This window comes from Eumetopias jubatus, unplaced genomic scaffold (genome assembly GCF_037043125.1).
Source record: "Eumetopias jubatus isolate StellerSeaLion01/CBP00866 unplaced genomic scaffold, mEumJub1_p1.0 scaffold_4, whole genome shotgun sequence".
In the NCBI taxonomy this organism is placed as follows: domain Eukaryota; kingdom Metazoa; phylum Chordata; class Mammalia; order Carnivora; family Otariidae; genus Eumetopias; species Eumetopias jubatus.
In genome coordinates, this window is record NW_028274810.1 from 151,937,017 (window position 1) to 151,953,519 (window position 16,503).

Here is a 16,503-nt window from a genome sequence, read left to right on the forward strand (position 1 = left end):
GTTGTTGTTGTTAATGATAATAAAATGTGGGGGTTTTTAATGAAAATGCTATCTTGATTTTCAACACTTTGCTTTTACATTACCTTTTCCATCAAGCTGAAAATGGTTTCCAGTACTTTATGAAATAAAATTTAATGTCCCCAATTCTGTATCAGAGCAAACACCAAGAACTCTGGAGTTAGGAAATCAATAATGCAATCAACTTTAGAACTTTAGGTTTCAAACCCCCACTTTTACACTTAGACCACCGAGTCATGCTATTTCTCATTTCCCTGAAGTGTTTAAAGAATCGTCTGCTTAAAATTAGTGGCTTGTCTCAGTCCTTCAGATGCCTCTTTGCCATGTACAAACCCCACAGGGACTTGAGGCCAGGCAATGAGGCTGAGGTTCAGATGGCCAGGGTGGAGCTGGTGAAGGGATGTTTAACCAAGTCTCGCTACAAACAAAATTACCTGCTGACTTCTTGAGGAATCCATGTGAGCTGATTGTTGTTCAGATTAAGCAGAATCAAGTTTTGTAACCCATCTGTTGGAAAATAATTTTAGTTACGTTAGCTATCTCTTAGAGAATAACTTGTAGCCACTTTTCTATATACTGTTGTTTTCCTTCTGGTTTCTTGCCTTGGTCAAGGCTCTTGCGGTTGCTGGTGACAGATACCCTCTTAAACTAGCTTAAGCAAAACAGGGGGATTTCATCACCAAATTAAAAAGCTAAATCACAGCGCCCAAGAGCAGAGAGCCCAGCCCTGCTTACCACGAATTGGAACCAGACACTAAGAGGCATCTGAACCCAGGGTTATTTTGTTTTAGTTTTAACTCACAAGGGCTGTCCCATAAATGTTTGTTAAGCGAATAAATGAAGTCCAAAGGGTCCTCCTTACTGGCGGCATTCACCCATCCATCAGGAAAACCACGTGTGCAGAGCGGTCTAAGGCGCCGGCCACCACCACCCTGCCCTGGCGCGCTGCTGGGGAACGTGAGTGGGCAGACCCCCCCGTGAGCGAGCCCGGCACGTGTGCGCACACTCACACACGCACGCGTACCACCGTCTCTCCGCACGCGTGCACGCCTGTCAGGCTCTACGCCCTTGCGCATGCGCCGCAGCCCCACCGCTGCACAGCCCCTCGGGCACGTGGCCCACGACGGCGCTCTCTTTGCAGCCGCGCAGGAGGAACTCCCCAGAGAGGAGGATGAAGGGGACATTAAGTGTGGACATGTGTCCACGCAGCTCCAGGGCCAGCGCAACCTTGAAGAGGGACGAGTAGACGCGCTAGCACGTGGCGCGAGGACTTGGGGATCTTCTTCACCAGAGATGCGAAGGAGCTGAGGCATTCTCTGCCGCATTTTGTGGGGAATAGGCCCTCCTCGGCCACCAGCCTCTGCGCAGAGCCCAAGGCAAAGCGGACGGACTGGGGGCCTGTGCACTTGTCCTTCCCGGCTCGTCGGACGGGCAGCACTGTGTGTCGCACACGGCGTGGTCCGGCACGCCTCTCCTGCGCGGAATTCTGGCCCCTTGAACTCGAAGTCGGTGACTAAAGGCAGCTCCAGGTACATCTCCACATCAGGCTTCTCTCTGTTCGGCTTGGCTATGGCTGTGCCGGCCGCCCAACACACTGGGCCCTTAGCACGTGGGGGCTGGGGGGAATCATATTAATATAAATACATGTGTTATGCAACATGATTATAGGCTCCTATATATGTACTGGCTGTGTGTGCATATACATAGGCCTTTGGTTGCACTTGGTAGTCACAGAAATGCTCACGCCTGGGTCTGCTGGGCTTCTCATGCTTCTTCTGAACCACTGAACCAAGTTGTGATATCCAAGGACCCACACACCATGCTCCAGGCTAATACTCTGTCTCCCCCAGGAGTTTCTCAAAGTCCAGTGGGTATATTCTCAGGGCGTCTCTGCAGAACACAGAGTTTTATTTCTCATTACAGTTTCCCTCGGCTTCATATTTATATTCTCTCTCTCTCTCTTTCTCTCTCCCCCCTACTCCCATCTTTCCCCCACTCCCCAGGCTTTCTCTTTTGAGCAGATTGTCTCCAATTTTCCATGTATTCATAGCCATCCTACAATTCCTGTGTTTGAATGTTCACAGGCAGGGTAGACAGTTCTCAAACTGAGATGCCTACAGGAACTAAGAAGATAACTCAGAACATTGTAGTAACCCTGGCAGGAGTGCACCTGACAGGAGTGTGTAGAATTGGTGAGGACCTGCCTTATCTAACAGGGCAGTTGCCCTTCAGCCAGCTCCTGGCCATTGCTATCATGTGGGAATGTGATTCTGGTGTTGCCTAGTCGTTCTTTTTTAAAACAGACAAAAAAGAGGGAGAGATCCAATTTTTTTTTTAATGAACTCTTCTGATTTGCAAGTTTTGGTACCCTAATTCAAATTTTTTAAAAGGCGATCAAAACAGAACCAACTTATTTGTGAACCAGTTTCAGCGCTCAAGCCACCAGTTGCAACCACTGTCTTAGTTCGTATGATTAGCTCAGACCAGTTACACTGTTTTAGATTCCATCATAATTTCCAAGAAAGAGACTAATATTGGCCTATCTTGGGACATAAGTCTAGCCCCGGCCCAGTCTGGTTCTGGTCAGGGGCACTGGGTCATGTAATACATGCTGGATAGTGCTCAGCTCCCTGATACCAAACTACTTCTGCTCTTGGATAATAAGGACACAACCTAAAACATTCTGTGTCACTCACATGGGCTTTTCAAACTTCAACAGCCCAAAACCAAGAAATACAGAAACTACAGATATCCAAGGGCACTGTACACAGGTTACATATATTTTATAAACCTCAAATTTAAGGGCACACGAGAAAAAAAATTTCTTTATGGAAACCTAAATTAGCATTAATTAGGTTGCTTAATTTTATTTATATAAGTCGGGTTTTACCTAAGTTTGTCCCCTCAGTATAGTTTATGAAATAGTTTATAAAATTGTGTTTGTTTTCATGCCATTAATTTTTTTCTTATATAAACTGTTTTCTTCCTAAGTAAACTGTAATTGAACCCTTAATCTATGGCTTTGCATATATAATGTGCATAAGCATCAATAAGTGTTTGTTACAGTTCTTATTTTGAAAAAATATTTCTCCAAGATACATGATTTAAGACTTTAAAATAAAGAGATCATACCAAGTCTATTTGTGCTATTTGCCAAATATTCCCCTAACTTAGCACCCCATGCAGTGATATTCTTAATAAATGCTGCTCGATGGTGACAGGGATTATATCTAGTACCCATGTCTCAAAAGTTCACATAACATATCTTCAGTTTTACTAATAGAGGCAAAGACATAGAATGATGAAGTGCTGTACGTAGGTCAATGAAGCTATAAACATCACCTAGATCTTTGTCATGTGTTTTGTCCTTAAGCCCACTCTACCTAATATTAAATAGGAAGAGTGTCCTGTTGAACGGAGAAGTTATAAGTTGAAAAGAAACACCAAAAAAAATGCCAATTATTGGATCTCATATTTTTTCTTTCAAAGTCTCCTGATTTTAAATTTAGCATCTTGATCAGATATTGTAGCTTAATATTGAGACAATAAAAAGTGTAAAGACAATAAAAAGTGTAAAGAACAAGAAGAGCTTTTCTTAATTTGATTTTCAAACTGAGTTTCCTCTCAGGCACAGGGAAGGGCCTCCAGATTCAAGAATCAAAATGTACACTGATTCTGAAAAGGGAAAATTCACTAATCTAATATTAACTTATTTTCTTAGGTCCACATTAGAGAAATATATATACAATGGTTGAAAAAAATGCCCCCAAATTCCTTAATTTCAAGAATAGTGTATAAATATCTGCAACAGAAAAAGATTAAAAGGTAAAATTTCTTTTTTTACTTTTTTTACTTGTTCAATATAAGGAGATTTAAGGAGATTAAGTTTGATCCCATAATGTTGCTCTTCTTTGACTAACTTACCACATGCTTCAGATGCAAATTTACAAATCTTGTTTCCAAATAAATGAAGCTTCTTCAGGGATGTAAGGTATTTCATCTCTTCTGGAATTTCTTCCAAAAGGTTGTTTCCCAGATTTAGTACTATCAACTGTAAACATATAGAAATTTAATGAACTCATGCATTATTCACCTTCAAATAAGATGAAGAAATCATTAAGAACTTTTGTTGATAACTTTACACCTGGAGGAGCTAAAAAAAGAACAACAAATGAATCCTAAAGCCAGTAGCAGGAGAGAAATAATGAATATTAGAGCAGAAATCAGTGATACAGAAACAACAACAACAACCCAGTAGAACAGATCATGAAACCAGAGCTGGTTCTTTGAAAAAGATTAATAAAATTGATAAACCCCTAGCCAGTATTTATCAAAAAGAAATGAGAAAGAACCCAAATAAATTAAACCACGAATGAGAGAGGAGAGATCACAACCAACGCCACAGAAAAATTCTATGCCAACAAATTGGGCAATCTGGAAGAAATGGACAAATTCCTAGAAACATATAAACCACCAAAACTGAAAGAGGGAGAAATAGAAAACTTGAACAGACTGATAACCAGCAATGAAATTGAATCAGTAATCAAAAATCTCCCAACAAACAAAAGTCCAGGGAGGATGGCTTCCCAGGGGAAATCTACCAAACATTTAAAGAAGAGTTAAAATTCTTCTGAAACTGTTCCAAAAAATAGAAATGGAAGGAAAACTTCCAAACTTATTCTATGAGGCCAGCATTACCTTGATCTTAAAACCAAAGACTCCACTAAAAAAGAGAACTACAGGCCAATATGCCTGATGAACATAGACGCAAAAATCCTCAACAAAATACTCGCAAATTGAATCCAACAGTACATTAAAAGAATCATTCACCACGATCAGGTGGGATTTACTTCTGGGTTTCAAGGGTGGTTCAATATTCGCAAATCAATCAGCGTGATACACCACATTAATAAAAGAATGGATAAGGGCGCCTGGGTGACTCAGTCGTTAAGCGTCTGCCTTTGGTTCATGTCATGATCCCCAGGTCCTGGGATTGAGTCCCACATCAGTCTCCCTGCTCGGCAGGAAGCCTGCTTCTCCCTCTCCCACTCCCCCTGCTTGTGTTCCCGCTCTCACTATCTCTCTGTCAATTAAATAAATAAAATCTTTTTTAAAAAAATAAAAGAGGGGTGCCTGGGTGGCTTAGTCGTTAAGCGTTTGCCTTCAGCTCAGGTCGTGATCCCAGGGTCCTGGGATCGGGCCCCACATCGGGCTCCCTGCTCCGTGGGAGGCCTGCTTCTCCCTCTCCCACTCCCCCTGCTTGTGTTCCTGCTCTCGCTATCTCTCTCTGTCAAATAAATAAATAAAATCTTTAAAAATAAAAAAATAAAAGAATGGATAAGAACCATATCCTCTCAGTAGGTGCAGAAAAAGTATTTGATAAGTACAGCATCCACTCTTGATAAAAACCTTCCACAAAGTAGGGATAGAGGGAACATACCTCAACATCATAAGAGCTGTATATAAAAGACCCACAGTTAATACCATCCTCAACAGGGAAGAACTGAGAACTTTTCTCCTAAGGTCAGGAACACAACAGTGATGTCCATTCTTAACACTATTAACATGGTATTAACCTCAGCAATCAAATAACAAAAAGAAATAAAAAGCATCCAAATCAGCAAAGAAGTCACTATTTGCAGAAGACATGATACTCTGTGTAGAAAACTGGAAAGACTCCACCAAAAAATTGCTAGAACTGATACATGAATTCAGTAAAGTCAAAGGATACAAAATCAACATACAGAAATCTGTTGCATTTCTCTACACCAATAATGAAGCAACAGAAAGAGAAATCAAGGAATCAATCCCATTTACAATAGCATCAAAAACCCTAAGATACCTACGAACAAGCCTAACCAAAGAAGTAAAAGATCTGTACTCCAAAAACTATAAAACACTTCTGAAAGAAATTGAAGATGAGACAAAGAAATGGGAAAACATTCCATGCTCATGGATTGGAAGAACAAATATTGTAAAAATGTCTATACTACCCAAAGCAATCTACACATTTAATGCAATCCCTATCAAAATACCACCAGCATTTTTAAATTTGTATGGAACCACGACCCAAATAGCCAAAGGAATCTTAAAAAAGAAAAGCAAGGCTGGAGGCATAGCAATTCTAGACATGAAGGTATATTACAAAGCTGTGGTGATCAAGACAGTATGGTACTGGCACAAAAACACATAGGTGAATGGAACAGAACAGAAAATGCAGAAGTGGACCCACAAATAAATGGTCAACTAATCTTTGACAAAGCAGGAAAAAATAACCAGTGGAAAAAAAGACAATCTCTTCAACAAGTGGTATTGGGAAAACCGGACAGCCACATGCAAAAGAACATGGACTACTTTCTTACACCACACACAAAAACAAATTCAGAATGGGTGAAAGACCTAAATGTGAGACAGGAAACCATCAAAATCACAGAGAACACACAGAGGTAACCTCTTTGATGTCAGCTGTAGCAACTACTTACTAGATACATCATCTGAGCCAAGGGAAACAAAAGCAAAAATAAACTATTGCGGGTGCCTAGGTGGTGCTGTCGGTTGAGCATCTGATTTTTGGTTTGCACTCAGGTCGTGATCTCAGGATTGTGGGATCGAGCCCTGTGTCAGGCTCCACACTCAGTGCAGAGTCTGCTTGAGATTCTCTCTTCCTCTCCCTCTCGTGCTCTCCCTCTCAAATAAATAAATAAATCTTTAAAAAAAAAAAATAAACTATTGGTGGGCGCCGGGTGGCTCAGTTGGTTAAGTGACTGCCTTCGGCTCAGGTCATGATCCTGGAGTCCTGGGATCGAGTCTTGCATCAGGCTCCCTGCTCAGCAGGGAATCTGCTTCTCCCTCTGACTCTCCCCCTCATGCTCTCTCTCTCTCTCTCTCATTCTCTCTCTCAAATAAATAATCTTTTAAATAAATAAATAAACTATTGGGACTTCATCAAGACAAAAACTTCTGCACAGTGAAGGAAATAATCAACAAAAATAAAAGGCAGCCTATGGAATGGGAGAAGATATTTGCAAATGACATATCTTGTAAAAGGTTGGTATCCAAAATATATAAAGAACTTATGAAACTCAACACCCAAAAAAACAGAAAATCCAGGTAAAAAATGGGGAGAAGACATGAATAGACATTTTTTCAAAGAAGACATGCAAATGGCTAAAAGACACATGAAAAGATGCTCAACATCACTCATCATCAAGGAAATACAAATCAAAACCACAATGAGATACCACCTCACACTAGTCAGAATGGCTAAAATTAACAAGTCAGGAGACAGCAGATGTTGGTGAGGATGCGAAGAAAGGGGAACCCTCTTAAACTGTTGATGGGAATGCAAACTGGTGCAGCCACACTGGAAAACAGTATGGAGGTTCCTCAGAAAGTTAAAAATAGTATTACCCTATGACCCAGCAATTGCACTACTAGGTATTTACCCAAAGGGTACACAAATATTGATTCAAAGAGATACATGCATCCTGATGTTTATAACAGCATTATCAACAATAGCCAAATTATGGAAAGAGCCCAAATGTCCATTGACTGATAAATGGATAAAGATGTGGCTAAATATACAACATAATATAGTCAGCCATAAAAAAGAATGAAATCTTGCCATTTGCAATGACATGGATGGAGCTAGAGAGTACTATGCTAAGCAAACTAAGTCAGTCAAAAAAGACAAATACCATATGATTTCACTCATATGTGGAATTTAAGAAACAAAACAGATGAACATAGAGGGGGAAAAAAGAGGCAAACCACAGAGCGGACTATTAACTATAGAAAACAGAGTTGCTGGAGGGAAGCTGGGTGGAGGGATGGGTTAAATGCATGATGGGTATTAAGGAGGGCACCTGTTGTGATGAGAAATGGATATTGTATGTAAGTGATAAATCACAAAATCCTACACATGAAACTAATATTACAAGGTATGTTAGCTAACTGGAATTTAAATAAAAACTTGGTAGAAAAAAATAAAATAAAGTAGTCTTATTAAGTATGCTGCATGAAAAATTAAAATGATAAGATACAAGAAAAGTGCATGTCAGAATAAAAATATTGGAATGGAAATGAGCAATGTTGGGTGGAATGTGGTGAAAATAATGTAGTAATTCAAACCAGGGAAAGGCCAACAAAAGTGACTGCTGTTAAAAATAGCATCATTATTTTTAGTTATTGTTCTATATAAAATTCTTTCTATTCAAAATTTATGTCTTTGAAAATTTCTCATACATATGTGATATTACCTGACAATTTCAACATTAAAATGATTTTTGCAATAGGGATTTTAAAAAGAACTTTGTTGAGATCCATGTAACCTAAGAAAATGTCAGCATAATCTTAAACAATTATTTCACATATATCTAAAATGAGCTTTATAAAGTTCATTTGAGCTTCATGTTCAAACATCTTATGTTAATTAAAGCACAATTTAATTTTTAATAAAGCACTGAACTTCATTAAAATTGTAATGCAAACCATTAAAAAGCCATTTAAAACCACAATTAATGATTCACTCATAATTCACTTGAGCATCCCGAAGAGTATCCTAACATTGTGACCCATACAGTCAAAACCTTTAAGAAGTCGGCAAAGTGCTCAAGATAAATATACTCTTTTTTTTTAAGATTTTATTTATTTATTCATGAGAGATGGAGAGAGAGAGGGAGAGAGAGAAGCAGAGGGAGAAGCAGGCTCCCAAGGAGCAGGGAGCCCGTTGCGGGACTCGATCCCAGGACCCTGGTACCATGACCCGAGCCGAAGGCAGATGCTCAACCATCCGAGCCACCCAGGCGCCCAAGATAAATATACTCTTAACTCCCTTTATCTATTTCACCCATCCTCTCACTTATCTTATACACTTATCTTGATGAACACTGAGAAATATCTAGAGCAGTTGAATCATACTGTACACCTGAAACTAATGTAACGTATGATAATTATACTTGAATTTTAGGGGGGACACCTGGGTGGTTCAGTCAGTTAAGCGTCTGCCTTGGGCTCAGGTCATGATCTGAGCCACCCAGGTGCCCTGGCCTTATTCTTTTGTAAAGGTGAAGTTAAAATATATTCATGTAGCCATTCTAATGGAAAGACTTATTCCAGAGTCTGTGACTATATTAGTTTCCTATTGGGCTATAACAAATTACCACAAATTTAGTAGCTTAAAACAAGGCAAATTTATTATCTTATAGTTTTGGAGGTCAGATGAAATTAAATGGGATTCACTGACTTAAGTGTTGACAGGACTGTGTTTCTTTCTGGAGACTCTAGGGGTGAATTCTGATGCTGTCTTCCATATTTAAAGAACCTCATACTCTGATTTCTCTTCAGATTGTGTAAGTCTTTCATCCTTTGCTAAAGAACCTCACAGTTACACAGGGCCTACACATATTATCCAGGATGATCTCTTCATCTCAAGGTTAGCTGACTATCAACCTTGATTCTATCTGTACCCTTGATTCCTCATTGACATGTAACCTAATATATTCACAGATTATTGGGATTAGGATGTAGGCATCTTTGGGGGGCCATTATATGTCTATAGCAGTAACTATTTGAAATCTCTTTTCCAAAAATCAAGTCAATTTCTTTCTTTTGCCTAAATTTAGTGAGAAATTCATAGCAGTAAACTAGTGCTCGACAAAATCTTTGTGAGTACTAGTGAGAAATACAACAGTTGGGAACTGTGAAAGGTCTGAGATTTTACTCAATTTGCAAGCTAATAGTTAACCTGCCACTATTTCATAGATGCTGGCAGAAAGCATGAGACCTCTGGGCAGGAGACAAAGGTCATTTTATTACCTACAGCAACAGTATCCAGAATATTGTTATTTTTGCACCAGCAATGCAAAAAGAACCAGATGATACCTGGACATGCAATGGATTGTGTTACAGAAGAGAAACCATGAATTTAGGGAACCTGAATCTTTTAGAATAAACAATAACTGTGCTTGCCCTTTGCTCCAGAGGAGACACGATTTCTAATTTCCAAGGCTATCTGCTATGTAAATGTTCCCCAAAAGTTAGTTCAGAACAAAGCTAGTCAGTGCCTCTGCCTAGAGAGATGTGCAAAAACATGAGAGACTCATGAAGAATTGTCTCCAATGAAAATATGGCAACATATATTTTTAAAGTAAATAACAAAGAACTGAACTTGTGATTTCTCATACTATCAGTGCTTTCCAGGTATTTCTGAGGGCACAACCTCTATGGTGCTTATTTTGCATGCTATGTCATAAGTTTTCATCTATGAGTTACATATATTGTCATTTTGTTTTACAGAATCTAAGGGTATGGCCCAGATATTTGAAGATAACACAGTAATTTGATTTCATGGTATATCAAAGGGAAATCACAGGATATAATCAAGCTTGACTATAAAGTGGATTGGGTTTTTTTTAAAGATTTTTTTTATTTATTTATTTGAGACCGAGAAAATGAGAGAGAGAGAGAGCACATGAGAGGGGGAGGGTCAGAGGGAGAAGCAGACTCTCCACCGAGCAGGGAGCCGGATGCGGGACTCGATCCAGGGACTCCTGGATCATTACCTGAGCTGAAGGCAGTCGCTTAACCAACTGAGCCACCCAGGCGCCCTGGATTGGGTTTTTTGATGCTTTGAAATATATCCACAAACAAATTATGAAGAAATGCAATCTAAACTGCTCATGTAATCATCTATAAGGAAGCAAGTGGGTCAGTATTCATTTGAAAATATGCACTGTATGCCTATTTTGAGCCACCAGTTCTAGATACTAGATACACAGAGGTGAATAAGACTTGTAAGGTCTTGGGATGCCTGAGTGGCTCAGTCAGTTAAGTGGCTGCCTTCAGCTCAGGTCATGATCCTGGGCTCCTGGGATCAAGTCCCACGTGGGGCTCCTTGCTCAGTGGGGAGCCTGTTTCTTCCTCTACCTCTGCTACTCCCCTGCTTGTGCTCTCGCTCTGACAAATAAATAAAATCTTAAAAAAAAAAAAAAAAAGACTTGTAAGGTCTTTACCCTCAAGACACTTACACAGTAACAGTGAGAGAACAGCAATCCAGTGAATGAAAAGTAAGTGAATGATGATGGGGGAGGAGTAGGGGGACCCTAAGTTTTTCTCATCCCTTGAATACAACTAGATAATTATCAAATCATTCTGAACACCCAAGAAATCAATCAGAAGTCTGAGAAAACAAATACTGCAAGTCTACAAGTAGAAAAGCAACCACCTTTTGGAAGGTAGGAGGTGCAGAGACTTGAATCCGGTGTGATATAGCTGAGTATATGGCAGCAGGGAGGAAGCCTGCTTTAGGAGGCTACTACAAAGCATTATAAGCAATGGAGTGAAAAATTGGAACTTTTAGAAGTCTTCTACACTGGGAGACATGCCTGGCTTAAAGGTGCTCAGGTGGTGAAGTGGGGCAGAATCCTAGGTGTGACACCATGATCTGAGTATCCCCTGGGTCACAAAAACAAGTGGTGCCTAAGTGCGCCACTGTTCCCAAGCATAGGAGTGTGGAAGCCAGCTGAGAACAGCAAGTCTAGGTGCCGGGTTTCTGCTCCGTGTTGCCATAAACTGTGAACCACTGTGCAGTCGTATGACCACTTTCCTGGGACAGGTCCAACAAAAGGCAGAAGCATGAGTTGACCCTCCCCAGGAGGAACAGTGAGAGGTCCCTAAAATTTGGAGTTTTGAAACTTGGTCACGTGCCTGAGATAAAAAAGCTCGGACATAGGCAGAGTGAATACAGAGTTCTGACAGAAACTGGGGAGATGAGTTGATTGATTGCTCTTCTGTGAAGACTCACCAAAGAGGGGGGGGCATGAATTTTCAGCTCCCAGGCTAGAGAGCTGGGCACTCCCCCCCCCCATATTCATCCTGCCCATCAGTACTGAAAGCCTTCAGGGAGCAAAACAGCACCACCTAGTGGAGTCGAGAGCCGCTTACATCAAGCCCTGCCTCCCTATGCACTGGAGGTGCATTTCCACTAGGACAAATCCACCTGAGAATCAGGGCAACAGGAACCACCCCAAGAAGACCAGCACAAACAACTTGCTCACACCAAATTTACTGATTATATAGAGGGCTGCAAAGCTCAGCTCTAGGGGAAAATAGTATCTAGTATCCATTGTACTTTTATTCTGTAGGGTTTTTTTTTATTTCTTTTTTTCAATTCTTTTTTATTCTTTTTTAAGTTTAATTTATATATGCATATTCCATTTTTTGTTTCCTTTCATCGCATTTTATTTACATATCTTCTTTCTTTCTTTCTTTCTTTCTTTCTTTCTTTCTTTCTTTCTTATTTTGGTATCTAGTTTCTTTAACAAGCAGACTAAAATACACCCAGGATCAGTGATTTGTTGTTTTTGTTGTTGTTGTTTCTTTTTCTTTCTTCTTTTCTTTTCTGGACAAAATGATAAGATGGAGAAATTCACCCAAAAAGAAAGAACAGGAGGTAGTACTCACAGCCAGGGATTTAATCAATACAGATATAAGTAAGATGTCTGAACTAGAATTTAAAACAACAATTATAGGATACTAGCTCGTCTTGAAAAAGCATAGAAGACTCTAGAGAATCCCTTACCGTAGAGATAAAAGAACTAAAATCTAGTCAGACCAAAATTTAAAATGCTATTACCAAGATGCAGTCCCAAGTGGAGGCCATAAAAACAAGAATGAACAAATTAGAAGAGTGAATCAGTGATACAAAAGATAAAATTATGGAAAATAGTGAAGCTGAAAAGAAGAGGAAAAGAAAACTATTATATCATGAAGGTAGACTTAAAGAACTCAGCAATTCCATAAAGTGAAATAATATTCATGTTACAGGAGTCCCAGAAGAAAGATAGTGGGAAGAAGGAGCAGAAGGTTTATTTGAACAAATTATGCTAAGAACTTCCCTAATCTGGGGAAGGAAACTGGCTTTCAAATCCAGGACACACAGAGAACTCCCCTCAAAATCAACAAAAATAGGTCAACACCATGACATATTATAGTGAAATTTGCAAATTACAAAGATAAAGTCCTGAAAGTAGCTTGGGACAAGAGGTCCTTAACCTATAAGGGTAGACACATAAGGCTGGCAGCATACCTGTCCACAGAGACCTGGCAGGCCTGAATGATATATTCAGTGTGCTAAATGGGAAAAATATGCAGTCAAGGATACTTCATCCATCAAGGTTGTCATTCAAAATAGAAGGAAAGATAAAGAGTTGACAAGACAAAGAAAAACTAAATGAATTTGTAAACACTAAACCAGCCCTGCAAGAAATATTAAAGGGGACCCTTTGAGTGGAAGAACAGTCCAAAAGTAACAAAGACTAGAAAGGAACGGGGATAATCTACAGGAATAGCAACTTTATAGGTAATACAATGGCACTAAATTTGTATCTTTCAATAATTACTCTGAATGTAAATGGATTAAATGCTCCTCCAATCAAAAGACATAGGGTAGCAGAATGGATAAAAAAAACAAGACCCAATGATATGCTGCTTACAAGAGACCTTTTAGACCCAAAGGCACCTCCAGATTGAAAGTGAGGGGATGGAGAACCACTTAACATGCTAATGGACATCAAAAGAAAGCTGGCATAGCCATCCTCGTATCAGAAAAACTAGATTTTAAACCTAAGACTATAATAAGAGATGAAGAAGGACACTATAGCATAATAAAGGGGTCCATCCCACAAGAAGATCTAACAGTTGCAAATATTTATGCCCCTAACTTGGGAGTAGCCAAATATATAAATCAATTAATAACAAACTTAAAGAAACTCATTGATAATATTACAATAATAGTAAGGGCTTTAACACACCACTCACAGTAATGGACAGATCATCTAAGCAGAAGATCAACAAGGAAACAAGAGCTTTGAATGACACACTGGACCAGATGGACTTCACAGATATACTCAGAGCATTTCATCCTAAATCTGCAGAATACACATTCTTTTTGAGCGCACATGGAACATTCCCCAGAATAGATTACATACTGGGTCATAAATCAGGTTTCAGCTGTTACAAAAAGATTGGGATCATACCATGCATATTTTCAGACCACAATGCTATGAAACTGGAAGTCAACCACAAGAAAAAAATTTGGAAGGACCACAAATATATGGAGGTTAAAGAACATCCTACTAAAGAATGAATGGGTCAATCATGAAATTAAAGAAGAATTTAAAAAATACATGGAAGCAAATGAAAATGAAAACACAACAGTTCAAAACCTTTGGGATGCAGAAAATGTGGTCCTAAGAGGGAAGTATATAGCAATACAGGCCTTCCTGAAGAAGCAAGAAAAGTCTCAAATACACAACCTAACCTTATAGCTAAAGGAGCTGAAAAAAGAACAGCAAATAAAGCCTAAATCTAACAGGAGAAGAGAAATAATAAAGATTAAAGCAAAAATCAATGATATAGGGGAAAAAAAACAGTAGAACAGATCAACAAAACTAGGAGCTTGTTCTTTGAAAAAATTAACAAGATTGATAAACTCCTAGCCAACTTATCAAAAAGAGAAAGGACCCAAATATATAAAATCATGAATGAGAGAGGAGAGATCACAACCAATATAAAATCATGAATGAGAGAGGAGAGATCACAACCAACACCACAAAAATACAAACAATTATAAGAGAATATTATGAAAAATTCTATGCCAACAAATTGGACAATCTGGAAGAAATGGATAAATTCCTAGAAACATATAAACTACCAAAACTGAAACAGGAAGAAATAGAAAATCTGAACAGATGTGTAACCAGCAAAGAAATTGAATTAGTAATCAAAAACCTCCCAACAACCAAGAGTCTAGGGCCAGATGGCTTCCCAGGGGAATTCTACCAAACATTTAAAGAATTAATACCTATTCTTCTGAAACTTCCCCAAAAATGGATGGAAAACTTCCAAACTCATTCTATGCGGCCAGAATTACCTTGATCTTAAAACCAAAAAAAGACGCCACTAAAAAGAATTACAGACCAATATCCCTGATGAACATGGATGCAAAAATTCTCAACAGGATACTAGCTAATCAGATCCAACAGTACATCAAAAGGATTATTCACTGCAACCAAGTGGGATTTATTCCTGGGCTGTAGGGTGGTTCAACATCTACAAATCAATCAACGTGATACACCACATTAACAAAAGAAAAGATAAGAACCATATGATCCTCTTAATAGATGCAGAATAAGCATTTGACAAAATACAGCATCCTTTCTTGATAAAAACCCTGCCTCAACATCATAAAGGCCATTTATGAAAGACCCACAGCTAATATCATCCTCAACAGGGAAAAACTGAGAGCTTTTCCCCTAAGGTCAGGAACATGACAGGGATGTCCATTCTCACCACTGTTGTTCAACATAGTACTGGAAGTCCTAGCCTCAGCAATCAGACAACAAGTAGAAATAGAAGGCATCCAAATTGGCAAAGAAGTCAAACTTTCACTCTTTGCAGATGACACGATGCTCTATGTAGAAAACCCGAAAGTCTCCCATCAAAAAATTGCTAGAACTGATACACGAATTCAGCAAAGTTGCAGAATATGAAATCAATGCACAGAAATCTGTTGCATTTCTATATACTAACAATGAAGCAGCAGAAAGAGAAATCAAGGAATTGATCCCATTTACAATTGCACCAAAAACCCTAAGATACCTAGGCATAAGCCTAACCAAAGAGGTAAAAGATCTGTACTCCAGAAACTATAGAACACTTATGCAAGAAATTGAGGAAGGCACAAAGAAATGGAAAAACATTCCATGCTCATGAGTTGGAAGAACAAATATTGTTAAAATATCTATGCTACCCAGAGCAATCTACACATTCAAGGCAATCACTATCAAAATACCACCAGCATTTTTACAGAGCTGGAACAAATAATCCAGAAATTTGTATGGAACCAGAAAAGACCCTAAATAGCCAAAGTAATGTTGAAAAAGAAAACCAAAGCTGGAGGAATCACAATTCCAGACTTCAAGCTGTATTACAAAGCTATAATCATCAAGACAGTATGGTACTGGCACAAAAACAGACACATAGATCAATGGAACAGAATAGAGAACCCAGAAATGGACCTTCAACAATATGGTCAACTAATCTTCGACAAAGCAGGAAAGAATATCCAACAGAGAAAAGACAGTCTCTTCAACAAATGGTGTTGGGAAAATTGGACAGCCACATGCAGAAGAATAAAACTGAGCCACTTTCTTACACCATACACAGAAATAAGTTCAGAATGGATGAAAGACCTAAATGTGAGATAGGAAACCATCAAAATCCTTGAGGAGAACACAGGCAGCAACCTCTTTGACTCCGCCATAGCAACTTCTTGCTAGACACATCTCTAAAGGCAAGGGAAACAAAGGCAAAAATGAACTGCTGGGATTTCATCAAGATAAAAAACTTTTGCACAGCAAAGGAAACAGTCAACAAAACTAAAAGGCAATCTACAGAATGGGAGGAGATATTTGTAAATGACAC

At 39.1% G+C, this 16,503-nt stretch overlaps 1 protein-coding gene across 2 annotated transcripts in view; it reads right to left on the bottom strand.

The window, feature by feature from the left end:
- LRRC69 (leucine rich repeat containing 69) overlaps positions 1-16,503 on the bottom strand; it is a 90,752-nt gene that overhangs the window by 58,929 nt on the left and 15,320 nt on the right. The window contains exons 2-3 of one of the 2 annotated variants that reach the window (XM_028109357.1): positions 3,943-4,069; positions 453-525 (exon numbers count right to left, since the gene is read on the bottom strand). The exons of the other annotated variant lie outside the window; for it this stretch is intronic. Of the exons in view, the coding sequence (XP_027965158.1) occupies positions 453-525; positions 3,943-4,069 (200 nt within the window). The remainder of the gene's footprint in view (positions 1-452; positions 526-3,942; positions 4,070-16,503) is intronic. 2 annotated transcript variants of the gene reach the window in all.